General features: G+C 30.0%; 2 protein-coding genes and 2 pseudogenes across 2 annotated transcripts; 2 read left to right on the top strand and 2 right to left on the bottom strand.

Annotated features, from left to right (window-relative positions):
- Positions 1-15: 15 nt before the first annotated feature.
- On the bottom strand, positions 16-3772 carry LOC129890511 (acyl-coenzyme A thioesterase 4, mitochondrial-like). Its single transcript, XM_055966052.1, has 5 exons — positions 3276-3772; positions 2626-2803; positions 1510-1940; positions 733-861; positions 16-535 (listed from the first exon to the last, which is right to left on the bottom strand). Exons 1-5 carry the CDS (start codon positions 3717-3719, stop codon positions 398-400), a joined length of 1320 nt encoding a protein of 439 aa, XP_055822027.1. The 5' UTR covers positions 3720-3772; the 3' UTR covers positions 16-397.
- A 3571-nt stretch (positions 3773-7343) lies between these two features.
- LOC129895351 (WAT1-related protein At1g09380-like) lies at positions 7344-13820 on the top strand (annotated as a pseudogene).
- Positions 13821-16065: 2245 nt separating this feature from the next.
- Positions 16066-17544, top strand: LOC129890505 (probable acetyltransferase NATA1-like; annotated as a pseudogene).
- A 1891-nt stretch (positions 17545-19435) lies between these two features.
- On the bottom strand, positions 19436-21841 carry LOC129882745 (UDP glycosyltransferase 9-like). The gene is made up of 2 exons (XM_055957181.1): positions 21100-21841; positions 19436-20254 (listed from the first exon to the last, which is right to left on the bottom strand). Exons 1-2 carry the CDS (start codon positions 21739-21741, stop codon positions 19535-19537), a joined length of 1362 nt encoding a protein of 453 aa, XP_055813156.1. The 5' UTR covers positions 21742-21841; the 3' UTR covers positions 19436-19534.
- Positions 21842-21911: the final 70 nt, after the last annotated feature.

Genomic DNA, 21911 nt, shown 5'->3' with positions numbered 1-21911 from the left:
TTATTATAATTAATAGCTGTTATCATTTTCATTCCTAGTTGCTAATTGACTGACAATATGAGCTCTGAATTAAGGTGTCACATCCACTACTTTTGGTATATTTCCTCTTTTGTTAAAACTGATCTAAGAATATCTTCAACCCATACATTTTCTTTCACATTGTCTCTTTTAAACATAAGAATTTACTCACTATATATGGAGTGTTAGCTATAGTACCAAAGTCACAACATGGGAACAAATTAAAAAATATAATTGGAAGTACATCTACAAATGATTCTAGGCAATTTTTATTTTTATTTTTTCTATTTTTAGTACGACATTTGATATGTGGTACTCATCACATGTCCGATTAATTCAGATTCACACCTAACAATAGACTCAAATTCGAGAATTATGATCACGGATGAAAGGTATCTTGTATGTCCATCACATGCCGAGCTTCCTCCTCTGTAGCAGGGACAACATTCCTAATTTTCAAGCCATTTCTTAGTGAATCAGAGGGAACTGTGAAAGTGAAGTAGAAATTGTTTGAAACCTGTAAAAGAGTAGAGCAATAACAATGTACTTCATCAAATAATTCATTAAGAATTATATAATGAAAATGTGTTAATATTCGTATTTGTATTTTATTCTCACTTTGCATATGTAAAATATTAGTCTAAAGTTTTGAATTCCTCTAGCTATTTGAACTTCTGACTCCGCCATTGAATATTATTAAGGAATAGTACACACCTCACTAGAAAGATCTTGGGGCTGTGTAACATGAGCTACCACTTCCACAGTAATCAAAGGCCTAGATGAATTTTCAACTTGTGTATACAAAACACATGATTTGAGGTGAAGGAAATCTCCAACATTTACCTGCATTAGCAGATTAAGTCTTAGACAGAATTTATGTAAAGACATTAAAGCACAAACAATAAAAATATGTTTATTGTTCTAATCATTTAAATTTTTAGATTTTTAGATGAGATAATCACACGTAATATTAATCAACACATTTATGTACTTTCAATAACAATAACAACATACCTAATGTAATCCTATAAATAGTGGTGTAAAAAGTAATGCAGTCAATTAGATTTGAACATTAGAACGTTAGATTTGAACATTAGAACGTGGGGTGCATTTTGAATGCCCTGGAATACTAAGCAATCTTTTTTGCTTCTTGTTCATATATCATGTAATGTTTTGCTGAGGGGGTCGGGTGAACACCCTCCGCCCCTAGATCCGCCCTTGCCCACATGTAGGATTTATAGAGGGTAGAATGTACGCAGAATTTATTTTTATCTCGTTGAGGTAGAAAGACTGTTTAATTTTTTAAAGAACCTTGACGTAAAATTTTAAAGGAAAAAAAGTAATGTAGACATCGAAGAAACATTCTAAAGCATACAAAAAAAAGAAACAGTAACCACAACACATAATAAAATAATAATCGAAACACAATAAACAACATATATAGTAACAGAAATTGAAGGACCAAAAACTACGAGAATAGTAATCACTTACAGGTTTCAAGAAATCAACATGATCAACTTCCGCAAAGGAAGGTGGACTCCCAACAAATGAATAGGCTGTTGCATATGCCAATTCATAAGCTTTCCTCATTAAATAACCTCCAAATATTTGTCCATGAATGTTATTTTGCTCTGGCTGGCAAACCAAAGAATTTTGAAGACAAGTTTCCTTAATTAAAATGTTGTTGTTGTTGTCTTTATTTGCCAACAACAATTCATTGAACTTATTTACTTTTAATTCTCCCAAATTGTCTTTTTTCTTCTTTCTCCTTTTGTTTCTTTCCTCTGCTTCTTGAAATAGATGTTTTTCCTTTTCAGTTTCAGGTAAAATTTGGTTGATTTTAACTGATTTTCCTGTCTTGTCTCTTGCTACAAATGTGAAGTTTGCTGTAAGACATACTGACTCTGTGGAATTGGTTGGTTCTGCAAGAAAATAAAGTCATAAGTCACAACAAAAATACTTTTTGCATTCATTTTTGCTTGTCCATACGATGAACTTTGCATCTTCCTTAGAGAATAATAAAATAAAATGCATATTTAATTACCATAATCATATTAATTACTATATAGTACTTCCTCTAGTCCATATTAAATACACATGTCGTTGGGATGAATGTCCATCTTTGCAACAAAAGGGACAAGAAAATGAGTCAAAAAAAATCTCGCCTCTAATTTTCAAAGACATGTCTATTGCACGTGGATAGATTCAGAATTTTGAATTTATAAATTTTAATTTTAAAAAACCCGACTTATTGGATTATAATTATTTTGATATATTAAATGAATTTATTAAAATAAATAAAAAATTCTAATAAAAGCTAATAAATTCTGCTGAATTAACATAGATAGAAATTAATATAGTTTGGTAATTTCTTCCCCTACTTTATAGTTTGGTAATTGGAGAAAACAAAATCAGTCATCTATAGACACGGGTGGATATAGCTTATATCTATAGATATTTAATTAACTATATTACCTTAAAGTCGTTATAGAAATTCATAAATTTCAAAGTCGTTATAGAAATTCATAAATTTCAAAGATCTTGAATCCGCTTTTATTAATATTAAAGTCCAAAATGTAAATATATAATAAATAAATAAATAAATACCTGGTGTAGATTGCTTGACATCTAATTGAATTTCCAAAGATGAACATCCAACCCATGTAACAGCCCCCTCTATAGTGAGATCATTGTCAATACAAATTGTTTTTTTCAAAATCATATTATCCATAGATGCAGTCACTAGTATTAATGACCTTGCTGTCCCATCATCACTAGAACAATGCTGTTTGTCAAAGAGAGAGAGAAGCAATATGAGTCTACTAGGGTAACGGGTGCACATTCTCGAGAATTCAATAATTTTTGGATAGTTCAGAAATCTATTACATATATAAGAAATATCTATTGGAAATACAGTAACAAAGCAATCACTTGCTCTACCAATAGTGAAGGAACGCACTGAAGCTTAGCTGGTATGCTGAATGGTAGTCGTAGTTAATCATATTCATACAATAAAAAAAGATTATTTTTCCTTTTAACTATCCACTTCAAAAAAAATCAAAACATGTTTATTATTTTCGTCCAATATTAATTATCCTTTGGTAAAATATCCACATTGCCTAAATTTTTTATAGTTACAACCTTAACAATCATTAACAAGACTCAAGAGTAACTTAGTAAATGATTTCCATTTTTTTTTCTTACTTTTCTAATTAAAATTTCGCGTTCAATCAAACTAAAACAAATAAAAAAAGTACCTTATAGGAAATGGTTCCGGCGAGTGCATCAAGGTCTTCTAATAACTTCTCGATTCGAATCTCGTTCATCGGGTTCCTATACCTCTCCCGAAGTCCATATTCAGAAGAAAATCTATACAAAACGCTAGTCCTGCTCCTCGACGGTGTTTTAACGATCAAATGTTCATCAATTGAAGAATTCGACGAAAAAATTGATGAAGATTTCCAGAAAATACTCGATCGTGCTTCCCAGAAAGCTTTTTTCACAGGAGAATGGTTTATAAATAACAATAAATTCGTATTAACTGTGGTTGTTGATGATGGATCGAACATTGTTGGTGCAATTGAATATTGTCTTGTGTGATGAAATTGTATGAATTGTGGAGTGAAAATGGAGGAAACAAGTTTTTTTTCTTCATGTTTGAAGAAATGGTGACAAATTAGATGGTTTTGGGGGAATTTCATTATTGGTCTAAAAGAACAGAACAGGACAGAGTATGGGAAATTAAGAATTAAAGTCATAGTAGAAAGAAAAAAGAAGATGGGAGATTAATGATGACAGCTCGATGAAATTTATAATGTTTGATTCCCTTAACCAATATGAGTTGTTAATTCCTTAACTATTAGCTTACTAATTTTAGTTCGTTAAATATTTAAAAACTTATCAAATTAAGATTCTTTTATAAGACTAATTTATTGAGAACGTTGCTTTCAAATATGAGTTTTATAATGTGCAATCTAAATTTTATCAAATTTTAATATGAATACTCAATATTGAATTTTAAAAAATATAATTAATGAAGCATGTATCTGAAAATGTAGGTGTTGTCATCATGTTATGTTGACCGAGTTCAATGCTGATGTGCCAGCTAATAATAATTGTTTAAACTACTTTTCACATTCATTACAATATACTAAAAGTAAATATATATTTTTATTTATTCCATTAAAAAATTAAGATTCTTATTATTATTTACAGTCATTTTAAAAAGCATTAAAGTTATTATATTAAAAAATAATAAATATAATCTGATCGAACAAATATTACAAGTATTAAGCAACCAACTTGAAATGACTAGTGGCGGAGCCACAGGTTGCTTACGGATTCATTCGAATTCGCTTCGGCGGAAAATTATAATATTTATATATGATAAAAATAAATTTTTATATATACATAATAGATGTTGAATCCCTTTTGATAAATTCATATATCTACTTCTTCAAATTTTAAATCTTTAAAATCAAAATTTTGACTTCGCCACTGGTCATAAGTCATAACTATTTCCAAATGTTTTGGCAAGGCTTCAATGAATAAAAAAATAATTAAAGATCATAACTATTTCCAACTGTTCTGACAAGGCTTCAATGAATAAAAAGCTAATTAAAGATTATGGTTGACGCGAGAATAATTAATGATTTCATTTTTTTGGTTAATATTTCAGCATTAGATTCCTCTTAATGCTGTATTATGGTGGCCTGATAAATTCTTTAAAGAAATATTTTTCATTTTTTTTAGTTGTTATATTGTATTTTTCGAGAGTTAATTTGATTAATTTTTAATACTAAATTTAATTATATTAATTTAATATTTTAAAATAAAATATTAGATATACAAAAACTATACGAAAAATATTATAAACTGCAACTTTTTTATTTCAATATAATAAAAAAAATACATATTAAAATATTAATTAAAATTCATATCATTCTATTTTCTTAAAAAAAACTATTACAACTAAAAAGAAACCAATTTTTCTCCATTGCACGTTCTTGCTAATCATGTTTACAACTACAAATGGGAGAATATAATTCCAAATATAGTATTGGCCTCGTGGATCTTGATTTATTGGCCATGTCATTTTACTTTTAATTTTGGAAAAGGCATTAAGTTTCAGGAATATATCTTATTTTTATGGGTTCTATTATTTTCTTAAATTATTTTAAATATAAAATAAATATTATCTTAATTGCTGACGTGAAATAGATAATATGCAGACATGTATGAAAGTTAGATGTGGCAGTGTATGTATTTCACCGCTGCTCCACGTCAACCTTTAAAGTGATAAAAAAATTAAAAAAATATTTTAGACAGGGTAACAATATTCCCGTAAAAATAAAGTACGTCTCTAAAACTTCAAATATAGCTTGAGGGTATTTATGCCTTTTTTTCCTTCAAGTTTTTAAGAAGTGTTAATTAAGGAGTGTAATCTACATCTAAGCCTATTGTTCCAATCATAATTATTGCCTTAATCTTAACACTTAATTAAAATAATCAGAAGCAATCTCTTAGCCCTGGGATTGTGGCGTTTTCTCCTCCTTGATTCTGATTAACAAAGCTATCCACCAAAGACCCTTTAATTTATTACTAGTATTATTTTTTTCGTCTCAATTTATGTGAAAAAGTTTGAACTACGAATGTTAAAATATTCAGATGGTAGTTCTTTTTTTTAAAAAAAAAACTATATGATTTGTTATTCTTGCATAATTCAAATGTCGAAGTCTACAAGAACTTTCTGGAATTATATTATACTCCCATGTTTTCTTATTTAAATTATTTAAACTATAATTTCTTATATATATGGTGTTTAGGATACGTAGTCAATCCAATTAAAATAACACACTTATTCAAATTATATGTTATATTTGTAGAAAAATCTTAATAGTTTAGTTAATTAGCTAACTGAACTTTTACCTAAGATAAGGATTCGTTCCCTTACCTTATAATTTTCGTCCCCATGTTCCCTTTCTTAAAACCCCCGGTCCCGGAACCAACCCTCTACCCCCCGCCCCCCCAACCAAAGAAGGGAAAATCAAATGTCGTATTTATAAGAATTGAGTAATGCTAGTTCATAATTAACTAAATCTTATTCAGTTTTATTCAAAAGTTTGATTTTATCTTAATTTTCGTGAAAGAAAAACAAACATTTCACTAATCACTGCAAATGATAAATTCCACCAAATCATTAAATCTGGCGATCGATGGCTCTTTAATCAGTATTTCATAGGCCATTATTTATAGTAATAAACGACTCATCTTGCCATGACTTTATCTTTCCTTTCTTATCTGTCTTTGCTTATTTAGACAATTTCTTATAAACAAGCAAGATCCTCAATGTTTGAAATTGATACGAGAGTATTAATGTTAACTTGTTTTAAATGTGCGACTAATCTTTAAATAGGACCCCTGAGGGCTATTTTATGAAAAGAAAGAACAAGACACGAGCCCAAGCCCATAACACTCATCTCCTAAGCCCATATTCATCCATCTAAAAGCCCATATTACTTACAAAGTACTATAATATGTTCAAATTTAGGAAAACTTTACCAATTATTTGTTCTTTGATTTGAAAACACAAAAATATTCTCAAACTAATGAAAGCCAGCTGGTAAAATCTGAGAATAATCTAATAGAAATAATTGGAATATAGCTCTATAATCTTGTCTCATAGGTTAACATTTGTCTCTTTAGAAAATAATCAATTAAAAAACAATGATTTTTTTTAATGTTCACATGTAAATTCAACAGGTGCACATGTCTTTTCTTGATGTTTTAGAATTTGAAATTTATAAGTGGCAAATTCATAACTAGGTTTAGTTTAGATTTGCAATTAAATATTACTTACTATACTTTAATACAAATACAAAGTTTAAACAGAAGCTATTAGATTTATCTGAATTGGCCACTACTTATAATCTTTTGAAAGGTCAAATATGCTTATTTAAAAAAAGTAAAGTGTTTGAGTAAGTTTTTAAAAGAAAATAAGTGTTTCTTGAAAGTAGCAAATATTGTTTTTCAGAAGCTAAAAAAGATAATTTATGCATAAAAGTACATTTTTGAAAGAAAAAAAACATATACTTAAAACAGTTTTAAAATATTTGATCAAATATTAATTGCCGCTCAAAACTAGTCCTTTTTAAATGTAGCTCCATCCCTAACTAATAATCATCTATATAAACTTCCATCCTTCTAACTAAGTCACTCACCCCCACTCCATCCCCCCCACCCCCCACCCCCACCACAAAAAAAAAAAACAAATCTTCCCTCTTTGAGCTAACTAGTATACATAAATAATATTTTGATTGGAAAAAATGGGTAAAGATGTATTGCCTTTCTTGTTAATGGTGATGGTACCTGTTGCTTACTTTTTTGAAAGGTGATTTCCTATTAAACTCTATGCAATTTTTCTTTTGTGTTTCTGTTGTATTTCACTTCGATTAATTCAAACTCGCATCGGGGAAGTCTGTATTAAGAATTTTTCATAATCAAAATTTAAAACTGCGATTTCTGATTATGAAAAGAAAAACTTTCAGATATTCTTTATTGCTTCATAACCTTTTTCACTCATTTAATCTGCCGGTGTTTCATTAGAATTGCATCTTCTCCATAATATTTGGCATATTTTTGCCTTCAAGAAATAACCAACAAAATAAATTTGGTAAATTATTAAATATACATACTTTTTTTTCTTTAAAAATCTTAATAGTTCACTTGATTAACTAGTTAATCTTTCATTTTATTCGTTACTCCCTACCCCCATCTTTTCAAAAAAAATAATACATAGTTTGTTTAAAAGTATATATTTTCTAACTTTATTTATTATTATTTTATATAATTTAATCGTATGCTTGTAGTTAATCCTTAATTTCGTCAAACTACAGCCTCATTAAAACGGCGGCCCAATGCACACAATCACATGGAGTATAAAATAGGAAATATAGTATATTAATATTAACATGAGACATCGATTTTTGTTTTTTAAAAAATATGATTATTATAATAAAATATTATCATAGAGTCTTAGAGATGATTGACGCTTCATATCTCTTAGGTATTCAAAAATCTCACCAAAATATTCTGTAATTTCTTATTATCATTAATTATTAAGATTTAATTATATATTGTCATAAAATAATTTCACTCACTAATTCAAATACCAAAAACACATTTTCGAAAAAGATATTTTCCATCACACCAAAAACACAAAATATTATATGTTTATCCTTTAATTATATTTCTTCCTTCCATTTATTCTTTCGTTCATAATAAAATAACTCTTTGCCAACTGAATTGATAAGGGTATAAAAACCGCTATTAAGATAGAATTAGTTAGTAGGTAGTTGCTTTTCGATAAAATTAGGTTTGGCATGAGTCTAGAAGCGCCAGGTATGTTATAGTATTAACCTTATATATTTGGTTTCTCGCTTTTGGTATCTGTTATCATCTAATATGCCTTATGTTTCAGTGACCGTATTATTTCGTTGTTGTAAATGTTTCTTTTCTAGATGCCCCATTCTACTTTTCGTATTAATCGACCCATTTTCTTCACCATCGTATTACCTTTTTCAATATCATTTTAATTTATTGCACTTAATCCGAGAATCTATCGAAAACAGTATTTTTATCTTTATAAAATTGGAGTAAAATCTGCATTTACTTGTAAAATCATATCGGATATGTTTTTGTTGTATTGCTAACCAATGTCTCCCGTCACAGGAAAACAAGGCCTAAGTTGACACCATTTACACTTTTCCTAATTTTATTATGTTCTATTTTGGGGTAAGGAATCACTTTAATTTCCAAAACTAATTTCCTTTGTTTCACATGATTAGTAATTTTTTAAATCAGATTACATAAAGAATAATTTTATATATTTATATATATAAAAAAGAGAATTCTAAACCCGCTTACTTGCCACTCTTCATTGATCAGAATTTACCCTTTTTTTCATAATTTTTTTCTTTGAAAAGTCCCAATGCAAAACAGATCCTTCTGTGATGACCTGCCACATCATCACGCCACATAAGCGCCACGTAAGTGCCACATGTCACAAACTTGAGAATTTCCTTGGAAGACTTTAGAATTTCATGGAAAGTCCTTAGAATCTTCTAGTTGTGTAAAGAAATCTAGAAGATGGATTAATTTGTAAATATGGAAGGACTTGTGTAATAATTTTTATTTACACTTAAGCTCCTAAGGAGTAGTATAAATAGAGGGGATATTCAAATCATGAAGCAATCAAGCATTCTTCCAAAGCAAACAAGATCGTGAAAGATTCGTGAGTAAGTTGTCAAGTGCCGCACGGAATTCTTAGTTTGAAGTATAAGTGCCTGAGCAAAAATACACTTGTTTCAAAAGAGTCATAATTGACGCCTCCATAAAGAGTCGCTTCATCACTAACAAATTTCACGAAAATAGAAAAGATACACAGTGAAGAACCCTAATAATGGGTTGCTTCGCCCAAACTTTCACGCTTTCAAACCCAACGGCGGTCGACAAAGAGAAGAAGCAAACTCAGCTTGCGAGAAATATCAAAAGGTACAAATTCTTCAAGTCTGGTTGGTGTTTGGTTTCATGTGTTTCCTTATTTAATTTCTTAACACCATCTTAAATTAAGTTTTGGCAGAGTATTTATGTAACACAATATCCCATCTTACTTCAACTGGATTCCAAAATCATTATAATCCGATAAAAAGAGAAGTAGGATTTCTTTTCCAGTTTTGTAGAAGAAAACAATAACAAAATAATAAGATAGGATTGACTAAAAATCTCCTCTATACTCATCATGGTTTTAAATTCCTGCACATTCTTTTTCATTAAAATTTCTATCGCCATCGGTATTTCCGTAGTTGATGCTGCTTGGGGAGTATATAGAATTGAAATTAGTCTGATTTCTTGGCTCTTCTTTCTCCTCCTCTTGTACAATTTTGTTACGCAAGTTCCTCAAGAGGGTGAAGCATAGAAAAGTACTTTTCAGTCATGTCGATCTGTCATAATTTTCTCTCCGGTGATAAGCTCCTTTCAGATTCATTTCCCTACCGAACATGAGAATGGAATGCCCTGGAAAAGTACAAGGTAAGTGGCACTGTTCAGTGATTAGTAAGCGTCTGGCCAACTCCATCTTCTAAAGATGCTGATGAAGACGAAGATAATGAGGATCAAGCCGCCAACATTATTGATATTGTCGATTCTTTCAGGCTTGAAGAGCAACCGTCTTCTGAAAAGTAGTAGTTTGTTGGGTACATTAAAAAACACATTACGAACCCAACGTCTAAGTTAGACGCAAATAAGCAAGAAGTTCTTAAGAGCATTTAAGTAGCAACCAAATTCCTTTTGTCAAAGCTTAGTGACCTTCAATTCGGCATGATTGATAATTCTGGAATGATTTTTACACACTACAAGAATGGCGCCACTGATCCATCTTTTATAAACTTGCACATGGAGATGATGGACGTCAAGTATTTAGGAGTAGGATCTAAACTATGAGCTTTTCAAGTTTAAGGTAAAGATGTTTTATGATTTTAGATGCGATTATTACATAATTAATTATATGTACGGCTTGATTGATATGATTGAGAATCAACACATACCCTAAGATGTGAAGTCCTTTTAAATTTATTGCGTTTTAGTGACTGTTGAATATTGTGCTGGGACTATAAATCTTCTAAAAAAGCCCGAGACTGTTCCTCGCAGATTTATGCATCATAGTCCTTTAGAGCCAAGAGCAGAATAGGAAAAATAAGTCCACTCTTATTTGTAAAGTTAGAAAAGTTCTTTATAGACACTGTGTCACGTACTTAGACTTCAACTAAGATCAAGTGGCGGGTCATGACACACTGCCTATGTAAAGCTGTTTATCTAAATGAGAACCGCCACATTTATGATGTGACCGATCTAAGTTGACCAACTTTGTTAGCATCCCATTTGCAGCACAAGTGGCTTGGACCATTGTTTCAGATTACTTTACGTTATGTCATACGTATTTTACTTTAATTATATACAAATAGCATACCCAACGTATTCAACATCCCTCACACGGGGCACTATACAGAGAAAGGTTCCCCAACAGTAATATCCCTTCCAAATTCGATTCCTTTTAGTTCACATCTTCTAGAAATAACTTAATTCCAGCAAATACATTTCTTTTTGCCCTCCTTTGCAGGTAATATTTTTTTACTTTGGTGTTTAAAGTTAATTTGAAGTCTGAAGTTTATATGGCATGAGCTTATATGGATGAACTTCAGTCATTTTTATTTAAATTTTAACCAGAAATGCATGAATTTCACTCATACATAACTTCAAACATTTTGTCTGGGCTTTGATTTTGTCAACCTTAACTTCAAACAATGTGTATGTCTAAAGTAGGTATATATGTGCAAAAAAATAAAATAATTATAAACAAGTACATGTTAAATAGAGATACCAAAACATATTATCCCATGAAATTTTTACCTTAATATGGTATATTATAGTCTGGCCAATCTGAATTCTTGATTTTTACATCTTCCATATTATGTTCTTCATACTCTAGTTGACATGCTAGGGCGTGAAGATAAATTTGTTCTCTCTTTATATGATTTTGTGTAATACTCACCTTATTATGAGCTAGTTATTGAGATTGAATAAAGCCTAATTTTTTTTTTAACAAGACGTCATAATTAGCCTATCTAAATTTTTGGTTTATTGAATGTTGATCATCCCCATATTATAGTGTTCATGCTCCAGTTGATAGGTGTGAGTGTGTGAGAGGTGCATGCTAGTAGTCCCACATCATATGTGTGATAGGCAATTGACTATTTTTTTAATAATTTTGAGAAATTATCATCACATCAACTATCCATTTGAGTAACTATGTAACATTCTCAACAACAACAAAAAAAAAAACATATCTAATTTGAAACCTTTATTTTACATATATACGTAGGCTTGAAAAACTAGGACTGAAAATTAAAGCAGGACAAGCCAAAATGATGGGGACAATAATGTGCATTGGTGGAGCTATGTTGTCATCATTATATCATGGGAAAGTTGTGATTGGAAATTTGGGAATTCATTGGAAATATCCGCAACATAATACAAGCAAAAATAATAATAGCCATGACAACTTCTTCAACGGACCCTTTCTAGTAATAACCAGCACTATGGCTTACTCATTATGATTTTTTTGGTTTCACACTCGGTGTTCAGAGCCTTTGGAGCCCTGACTAAATTCAATTCGTGTATTGCAGGACCCTTTCGGGGGTGACACTCCCAATAGAATTTTTTTTCATTTTCAGGGCTCGAACCCGACTCTTTATGGTTAATCATACAAGTAATATTACTAATCTTTCTCTTAATTACATTTCTACTCCTACGTTCAAATTTCAAGAGTCAATTCTCTAAATTTTGACTGTGCATTCAGATATAGAATCTTTGAGTTTTTTTTTTAAAAAAAAGACATGAAAGAAACACGGTGAATGAAAAACTTGTTTGACTTGCGGAATACGAAAATTATTACGTAAATTGAGACGGAGAACGTATCACCTATCCTTTTTTTTTGTCTTATATTTTTTATTTTGGTGTTAGCCAAGTGTTAATAAGAGGTACGCAGCTCCATATTCTAGCACAACATTGATGTTCTTCATGGCAAGATTGGAGTGTGTAATTGTTGCAATTTGTGTTAATCATAACAAAACTGCCTGGTCTTTGAACCCCATCAGAGCTATTTCTATTCTTTACAATGTAAGTACATATTTTTCACTTTTTCATAAAAAACGTTTTATACAAATGAAAATCTATAATATAAACCATATTATATATCACTCTCAACATTTTAGGTCTTAAAAAAGATCTTTCATACTGAGAATAGTCCCAATCAACACTAAGGTGTGAATAGAGTCGGAACCAAAATTTAAACGTGAAGGGGATGCACTAGTGGTAAAAAGTCACTCGTACTTCCCAGAACAATTGCGGAAGCACGAAAAACGAGCAATATCATTTGATACTCTAATAATAATAATAATAATAATAATAAACATATAATACAAGTAATCTTACCAAAAAAAAAATTATTTATGATAAATAACTCGTCTCGTCATGACTTATCTTTCCTTTGTTATTGTCTTGCTTATTTAGACTTTCTTGAGCATGTAACATTTTTGTGATATGACTTATTTTTCTATTATTATTACTTACGCATTTTTTCCCCTCTTATTTATTTTTAGGGAATTGTGAGCTCAGCAGTAGTAGCATTATATTTGGTTACATGGTGCATCAAAAGAAAAGGACCTTTATATGTCTCTATGTTCCTTCCCTTGCTATTAATCTTTTCTTCTTTTCTCATTTGGACATTGCTTGATGAAAAGTTATATGTTGGAACGTAAGTTAAAATTCAATTAATTAAAAGACCAAATTATCAATATTCCTTCTGTTTTAATTTATATAAACTTATTAAATTTAATTTAAAATTTCCATTTTTATCATTTCAAAAGTCTTTTATTTCTCTTTAAGACCTCATGTCCAGATAAATGAGATGTCACATATATTAAAAAGAAGGGGTATTAGTTTATTTTATTTTTTGTTACTAGTACGTTACGATGAATATATAACATTGATTAACCTTTTTATTTTATTTTTTTGACCAAAATTATGGGGTCAATTGTGACAATTATCAGAGTCTATGGTTTTTTTATGGGGAAAGAAAAAAGAGATGGACTGTATCACAGTGCATGTTAAGGAGGAGGGGTCTAAGGAGAAAACTAATATCGACTCGAAATTGCAATTATCAAAAAATTGAGATGTATATTCAAATTCTAGCTAAATCGTATATATTAATAGCATGGCAAAATATTTTGCAGTTGCTCTATATTTTATTTTGAGTACACACTCTCTCTCTCTCTCTTTTTATTTTATTTTGAAGTTGCTTATTTAGACTTTCTTGCGATTAGATTACATGTTATTATAAACTTTCAAATATAAATAATTTTATAAAGATTGATCGGTCCCAAAAAAATTAATAATAATAATAACTAGCAGTATTTTAATATAATTTTTCACATGATACGAATAATCTATTCACATTCTGCTATATTTATCTGGTAAGGATTTTAGTTTCTTTTCCAATTTAGAAAATAGTCAATTGTGTTGATTGACTATAGATTTGTAACGGTTCACTTGGTGATTAATATAATCAGTTAGTTACCAAATAAATAATTTATTCACATTGAATATGAGTCTTTAATAAAAAAAAAATTTAATCAAATTTCATAAATAAAATACTAATTTCAAATCAAATTCAAATTTAATCCAAAATCCTATAATCAAACGCCTACTAGACTTAGATCTAACGAACCCATATACTAGAAATTATTACTTTCCCATTTATTTATTCTTTATTTATGTTCTTAACTATTGAAGACCAGCTGGTAAAATTTGGGATTATATATAATAGGATATATTTGGAATATAGCTAACTACTATAATCTTGTCTCATAGGTTAGCAAATACCTCTTAGAAAATATTCCAAATAAAAACTTGGAAATAAAAAAATTGAATGTTCACATGTATAAACTATAATCTTGTCTTTTTTCTCCGTTATGGTATTTGTCTAAATTATATATAAATATTTATTTAGGATAATATTTTTTACTTATATATTAAATCTTAAAGATAAAAATTTATATATAATTTAGACAAATAATATAAGGAGAAAAAGAAAAGATTAAGATAATTTAGAGTGATGTCTAAATTATATAAAAATATTTTAATATTTTAAGTTTACGTATTTATATTTAAATATTTTTTTAAAAGTTATAACAATATAATATATGATATAGAAAGGGGAACATGAATTTCCGTGAACCCACAGAACCCCTTAAATATGCCCTTGTTCATCACCACAGGTTAGTATACCCCAGATAATGCCTTTTCTTTATAAAAAAAACATGTATACATATCGTGTGGTCTTAAATATGTTGTGTCAAAAGATAAAATTAAAAAGTTGTCAAAAAATAAATAAAAATTGTTTTTTTAAAATGAATTAAAAAAATATTGATAATTCAAATATTTCGCGCAAACTTTACCTTGTTCCTATTACAAAACAAAGTATTTCATTTTAAAGTAATTTCTAGAATGTCTGTTCAAATTACTTAATAATATCAAAGAAATTATCAAAATTTCAATTTCGTCAAAAAGATTTATTAAAATGATCTTTGCTGATTTGAATCTGGTTAGACTCAAACTATCATGAGTCGACATCTGAATTGCCACCATATTTTACCAATTCAAAATTTAATTGTATATATAATTTCATTCAACAACATACGATGGACTATAGTATAATAAAGACAAGACAGAAAAATAAAAAAGAAGAAGAGATAAGAACATTTCTCATTATAAGTTCAATACTCTTAATTAATTAGCCGCCTCTTTTGAAATATGACAATTAATTAGAACAATTACGTACTCCATCCACTTTTATTTATTTATTTTGAACTTTATATATATGTATCTTAAAAAATAAAAATTAATATAAATATTTTATCATAATATTTATATTTATTGATGTATAAACTTTAGTTTTGAGAAATAAGAAATTAATTGTTATTTCTTCATATGTTATAAAGGGACAGTTTCAAATATATCTAATAAACTAATTAGTTTATAGCAAATATAGCCATGTTTATTTAGATTAAAAATAACCAAAAATCATAGGAGATATACAATGACTATACAATATAATTTGCAAAAGTCATAGAAAGTATATATCGACTATACAATATATATTACTTATACATGAGCTATACACTGAATACATATTATGATACATTCTATACATGAAATATACACCCAGTATACATAAATATGCACTGAATATACAGTGAATGACCCCTTTTTTTGTAATTAAAATGACCGAATGACCATCTACCATAATTAACTAACTATCCCACAAGATAAAATTAAAAATCTATTTTGAAAATATTGGACACTCTCTATCATTGAATTCACATGCATTTACAAGTTTCTATAAAACGGGGCTTACTCTATGATCAAGAAGACATTTGAATAGAAATTTATCCTATTATATCATATTCCATGGCTTCAATTTCATCATCTAATGGAAAATCCTTCAACCAAAAACTTTTTTCCAGAATTAGGGTAGCCATTGAATCCGACGTCCCACACTTATACAAACTCATGCAGCAGTTATTCGTTTACCACGACATCACTCATCTCTTGAAATCGACTGAGTCTTCCATTGCGTCGGGGCTATTTAACCCTAAATTCCCTCATCTTAGTCCTGTGACTACACTTGTACTCGAAGTCTCTGCTGATCCTTTTCCATCTTGTTCCAATGGATCCAAGGTACGCATGACAAATATGCATAACTTCTCTATTTATATATTATCATAATTTTATTTTAGATCACTAATTTTATTGAGTCGCCCTTGCCCTTGTCTATTAAGAAAGTTGATCTTAACTTGCCCTTGAGGAGTCAGAGCTTATATATTATCATAATTTGATTTTAGATCACTAATTTTATTGAGTCGCCCTGCCCTTATCGATGAAGGAAGTTGACCTTAATTTGACTCTCTCATAGATGAGGAGTCAGAGCTTATATATTATCATCATTTGATCTTAGATCACTAATTTTATTGAATCGCCCTACCCTTATCTATGAAGGAAGTTGACCTTAATTTGTCTCTCTCATAGATGAGGAGTCAGAGCTTATATATTATCATCATTTGATCTTAGATTACTAATTTTATTGAGTCGCCTTGCCCTTATCTATTAAGGAAGTTGACCTTAACTTGCCCCTCATAAATGAGGAGTCAGAGTATATATATTATCATAATTTGATTTTAGATCACTCATTTTATTAACTCCCTTAATTATCAGGAAGTTGACCTTAATTAACTTGCCTCTCATAGATGAGGGTCAGAACTTATATATTATTATAATTTGATTTTAGCTCACTAATTTTATTGAATCGCCTTTATTTATAAAGTAAGTTCTTGCCCTTCTCAAAAATGAGGAGTAAGAGCTTATATATTATTATAATTTAATTTTAAATTATTAATTTTATTGAGTCGCTTTTTATGTATGAAGGAAGTTGACCTTAACTTGCCCCTCATAGACAAGGAGTCAGAGCAGTTCAGAGTTGTCAAATATGATCACCATGATGTTTTATAGCTGGATATGTCATGTCCTACCCATGCTTCTCGAGTTTCTTTGAGAAACCAGTCTTTCACATGGAAAACTTCTTTATAAGAGTGTTATAGGAGGAAAGGGTTTGGGAAATGGTTGTTTTCAACCATGGCGACGAAGGCTGCAAAAATGGGGTTTTCTTCCATAGATTGGTATGCTTCTGATTGGAATGAAACTGCACTTGATTTTTACACACATATGGGAGCTACAATTTCAGATGATTTTAGGGTTTTGAGTTTGGCTGGTAAGGCTCTTGAAGCATTTGATGATGATAGTAGCTAAGAGTTTGTTGATGATAGTAGCTAAGAGTTTGTTTGGATGGTTGTTATCTATTGTATTGTATCGTATTGTTAATTACTTAAAATGTAATGTTTGTTTTGATCCTTTTTTTTTAGAAAATTTCAATGTATTGTATTGTTAAATGTATTTCTATGGAAATAGACAAAAAAATAATGTTTGATTTGATGTAATTGAATCGTTATCTTAAAATATATTATATCATTAAATGCATTTCTTAGTGATAGAACAAATCATCTCGCCGTGAAGACACTTCTAATCATTAGCACTTTACATGCTCTAGAATTTGTCAGTGATTCCTAGTTAATCTGTCGCTAAAATGTGTCTACCTAATTGAATTTTTTAAAAATCCGTTGCTAATCCATCATTTTATTTTCTAGTAGTATACGTATCTACCATGGTTCATATGGTAGACATCAGTGCCTGATAGCAAACAACATTTCAAAGTAATACAAGATTTTTCATCCTGATTTCTACCTAAATATCAATACTAAAAAAATAATCACAAATTATGTAGTTAAATAGAAAAATTCATTGCTAAGACTATTTAGTGATGGATGGATTAACAATATATTATCAAAAAAATAAATTATTTGCTACAAGCAATTAATGACAGATTAACGATGAAATTCGTAAGTAACTCCAACTTTTCTTTCTTTCATAGTGATGTAAAGTCCAGATGTAGCTCAATAATTATAAACAAGTTATTGGGCAACGATGAACACTTGAAGAGAGATTGAAATGCTAGATGAGAAACCCATCTAGCATTTTTACTCCCTTCTCTTTTGTTTTCCAGACATGTAACGGTGTTCATCAATTAAATTTGATGACACCTGACTATATGTCTGATATTCAATAAATTACACACGTATATACATGAAAATTTTAAAACAAACATGTTGCAATGAATTTTTGAGATAAGCAAGCAAGAGGAGAAAGAAATTGGGAGAGATTTAAGAGTAAAGCTAACAAATGGAATTATCAACTTGGTGTCTATCTTAAAATAAAATGGGCGGCGGAAATAAATATAAATAAACTGATATTAGGGTTTCAACTTGGAGTTCATTTGGGCCTGAAGTTTTGAAAACTGTAAGGCCCATATTATTTTTGGAGTTTGTGTATGAAGTGCCGCACCGCTTGCCATTAAAATTATAAGATTAAAAAATCTTTTGACACGTTAATTACATTATCACGGTATTCAATAAGTATCATTGATTCTATTAGACTGTGGTGGCGTTTGGCCCCAACTAATTTTTGGAAAAAGCTTGAAAAAAGGTAACTAGTGTTTGACCATATAATTTAACATTACTTGACAAATATATTTGGCAAATATCCCAAGTTTTAGAAAAAAACTAGAACTTGGGAACTTGGAAAGTTTTAAAAATTTAAAAATTACCCCAAACTTTTATATTTTATAAAAACATTGATCATTTATTAATCTCAACTAATATTTATCTACTAACTTACTCCATTAATGTGGTCAATTAACACAATTAAATAATATATCTATTTATTAATAAATAATCGGATTATTCCTTTCTACTATATCTATAAAGAATGCCCATATTGTTTTTAATTCGATTGTTGTATTGCTGTTGCCCATATTGTTATTTTGTTGTTGATTGTTATCAATTATATTATAAGATTTTTTTTAACGAAAATGTTAATTATAAAATGATAACACTATTAGCATTTTAAATAATTTTTAGAACTTGCAGGTACAAAATAATATTTTTTTTTGAAATAGTCAAATATTCTTGAAAAAATTTGTGATCAAACGCATGGTAAAACTTCACCCAAAAATAATTTGTTAAAAATATTTGAAAAATTTAAGGCCAAACGCAAGCTAAACATTCATAGAGAAAGGACATTTGGTGAGGAGAATTGTTTTGAAGGGGAGAAAGTGTGGTTGAAAAAACAATCATCGAAGGCGACCTTAGTGCTTTCATGAAATGTTATGCAATGTAAAAACATGATGCATAAAGTGATCAATTTTGCCAAAGATAAGTAATACTCAAGTCTAGTGCATTAAAAGTTTGAGAAATTCTTCAATATTTTTGTCTGAACTTCCTCCTTCATCTACAGCTTCCTTAGCCAACTTCTTCCATTTATTTGCATTCTCTTTTAGCACTAAGCCTTTTTCTTCCTCCATAACTACCCTTATGCAACTCGCGATTTCATCTCTATTAACTACACCATTTTCTCCAGCCTTAACGCGAACTCCTGCTTGCCATACATCACTAATAAATTTCGCGTTAGTTGGTTGATCTGACCATTGGGGCATGGCAACCATTGGTACTCCCAAACACAATGCCTCCAACGTCGAATTCCATCCACAATGAGTAATGAAACATCCAACTGCTTGATGAGCCAACACGTCGAGTTGAGGGCACCAATTCACAATTAAACATTTCTCTTTCAACTTGGACATGAATTCCTCTGTAAGTTTGTTCTCTTCAGTAGCTCTAACAACCCATAAGAAGTAACAATTGCTCATCATCAATCCTGCAGCTAGTTCCTCCATTTGTTGTTCGCCAAGACTGGCTAAACTTCCGAATGATACATAAACAACAGAGCCAATTTCTCTGGAGTCGAGCCACTTCATACATAATTCAATGTTAGGCTTGAAGAGACTCAAACCATATTCTTTGTCCTCGTTTAGTGGCTTGTCAAGATACATCGATGGAATAATTGGTCCGATGGTTTTGATTCGACATTGTGTCCTTAGCCAGTCGATCACCTGTACAAATTCAGCAACAGAAACTTCAAATTAGTTATCAAGTACGACACTATGTAAGGATGTGTGTCTTTTATTTCCATTTTATATATCGTTCTTCTTTTTAGTCCGTCACAAAAAGAACTAGAAACTTCTATAAATTGAAACTCTTAAGTTTTAAACTTCTAATGTATTCTTAATACATTGCTCTTCTAGTCAGAGAATGCCATAACAGAACTAAGACCAACAAGTTTGTAGGTTATTTATTTATATATATGTGTTAAAAGTAATTTTTTATTTTCTTAAACTCTGCACTCAATAAAATAGAACAAATTGAGATAGTCATTTTGTGTGCAATGGACAAACAATAATAATAGTAGTAATACTAGCTTATTCAAAAGGTGAAATTTACCTCACTACTATGTGAAATGTCTTAAATTTTAGGTGTCATTCAAATCCTTTTACCCTCTGTAAGTAGTTTTATCCTGTATTTTTGCAAATAAAAGCCTACATGGTGACCGAGGGGGATTTGAACAATAGAGCTTAACAAGTTCTTTTTTCTGCCCCTAGATCAACAACACACTTTGTTTATGGGTTCCCAACTCGTATATCTAATATATTTACTAAATTTCTCAATACAAATATAGGATCCGCTCAAATGTTACTCGATTCACGAAAAAACCCCACCCAACCTCTAAATCCACCCTTGTCCACAGTTCGAACTAGATGTGACAACAACTATATCAGTTATGCGAAGACTCCCCTAATTCTATCAGAGTCATAACAAAGACAATTCACTAACAACAAGAATATGAATGAACCCAAAATAGTAAGAGATAAAGGGGGAGGGGGGTTGGCGGTTGGTTTACCTCCTTCTCCAACACATCAAATGAGTTGAACAAAAGCCAATCTGCTTTCTTGAAATTGATATTCCTGCTGAAGACAAGTTTCCTAAGAGATGGATACAAATCACTCTGACACACAAAAGAAGGCAAATCTTGTTTTTCCAACAATGGAAGTGAAGGCAAAGACACATCAAAAGAGCTACCATCAAAACAAACTTTACTTTTTTCTGGATCCATATGATAATATATAACACTAAGAGCACAAGATTGTGTAAAAAAAGCAGCCCCTTTTAGGCCTAATTCATGTGCCAAATCAATTGCCCAAGTTGTAATCGAATCGAAAACAAGAACTTTCACAGGATACTCAGAATCAGATAATTTCTCAACAATTTTTGTCAAATTTTTTGATACCAAAACATGAAACCATTCAAGAAAAAGATCATAACTTTGTGGTGGAGATTCATCATCATGTGGAATAGAGTGAATCTTGATTGAACCAGATTCTAATATTGGCATGGATTTGGTAACAGAGTCTGTAGTGATTAAGGTCACTTTAACTGATCCTTTTGATGTTAATCTTTTGGAAAATTGAATCATTGGGTTTATGTGGCCTTGTACTGGAAATGGGAGAACTAAAACATGAGATTTGATGGTTTTTTCTTCCATTTTTTGCACTAATTTTACTCTTTCTTATTTTATCACTAAGTTGTTGTTCAATCTTTCTTGGATAAGAATGAGGGGAAAAATACTACCTAGTCTTAAAGAGGGAAGTTGACCAAGTTATAGTCAAACTTCTCTTTAATGGTGTCGTAATTTTCATCATACACTCATATTCT

The sequence above is a fragment of the Solanum dulcamara genome, chromosome 1 (genome assembly GCF_947179165.1).
Source record: "Solanum dulcamara chromosome 1, daSolDulc1.2, whole genome shotgun sequence".
Classification (NCBI taxonomy): Eukaryota; Viridiplantae; Streptophyta; class Magnoliopsida; order Solanales; family Solanaceae; genus Solanum; species Solanum dulcamara.
The sequence above is the reverse complement of the archived record's forward strand: the minus strand, read 5'-3'. Positions and strand labels throughout refer to the sequence as shown.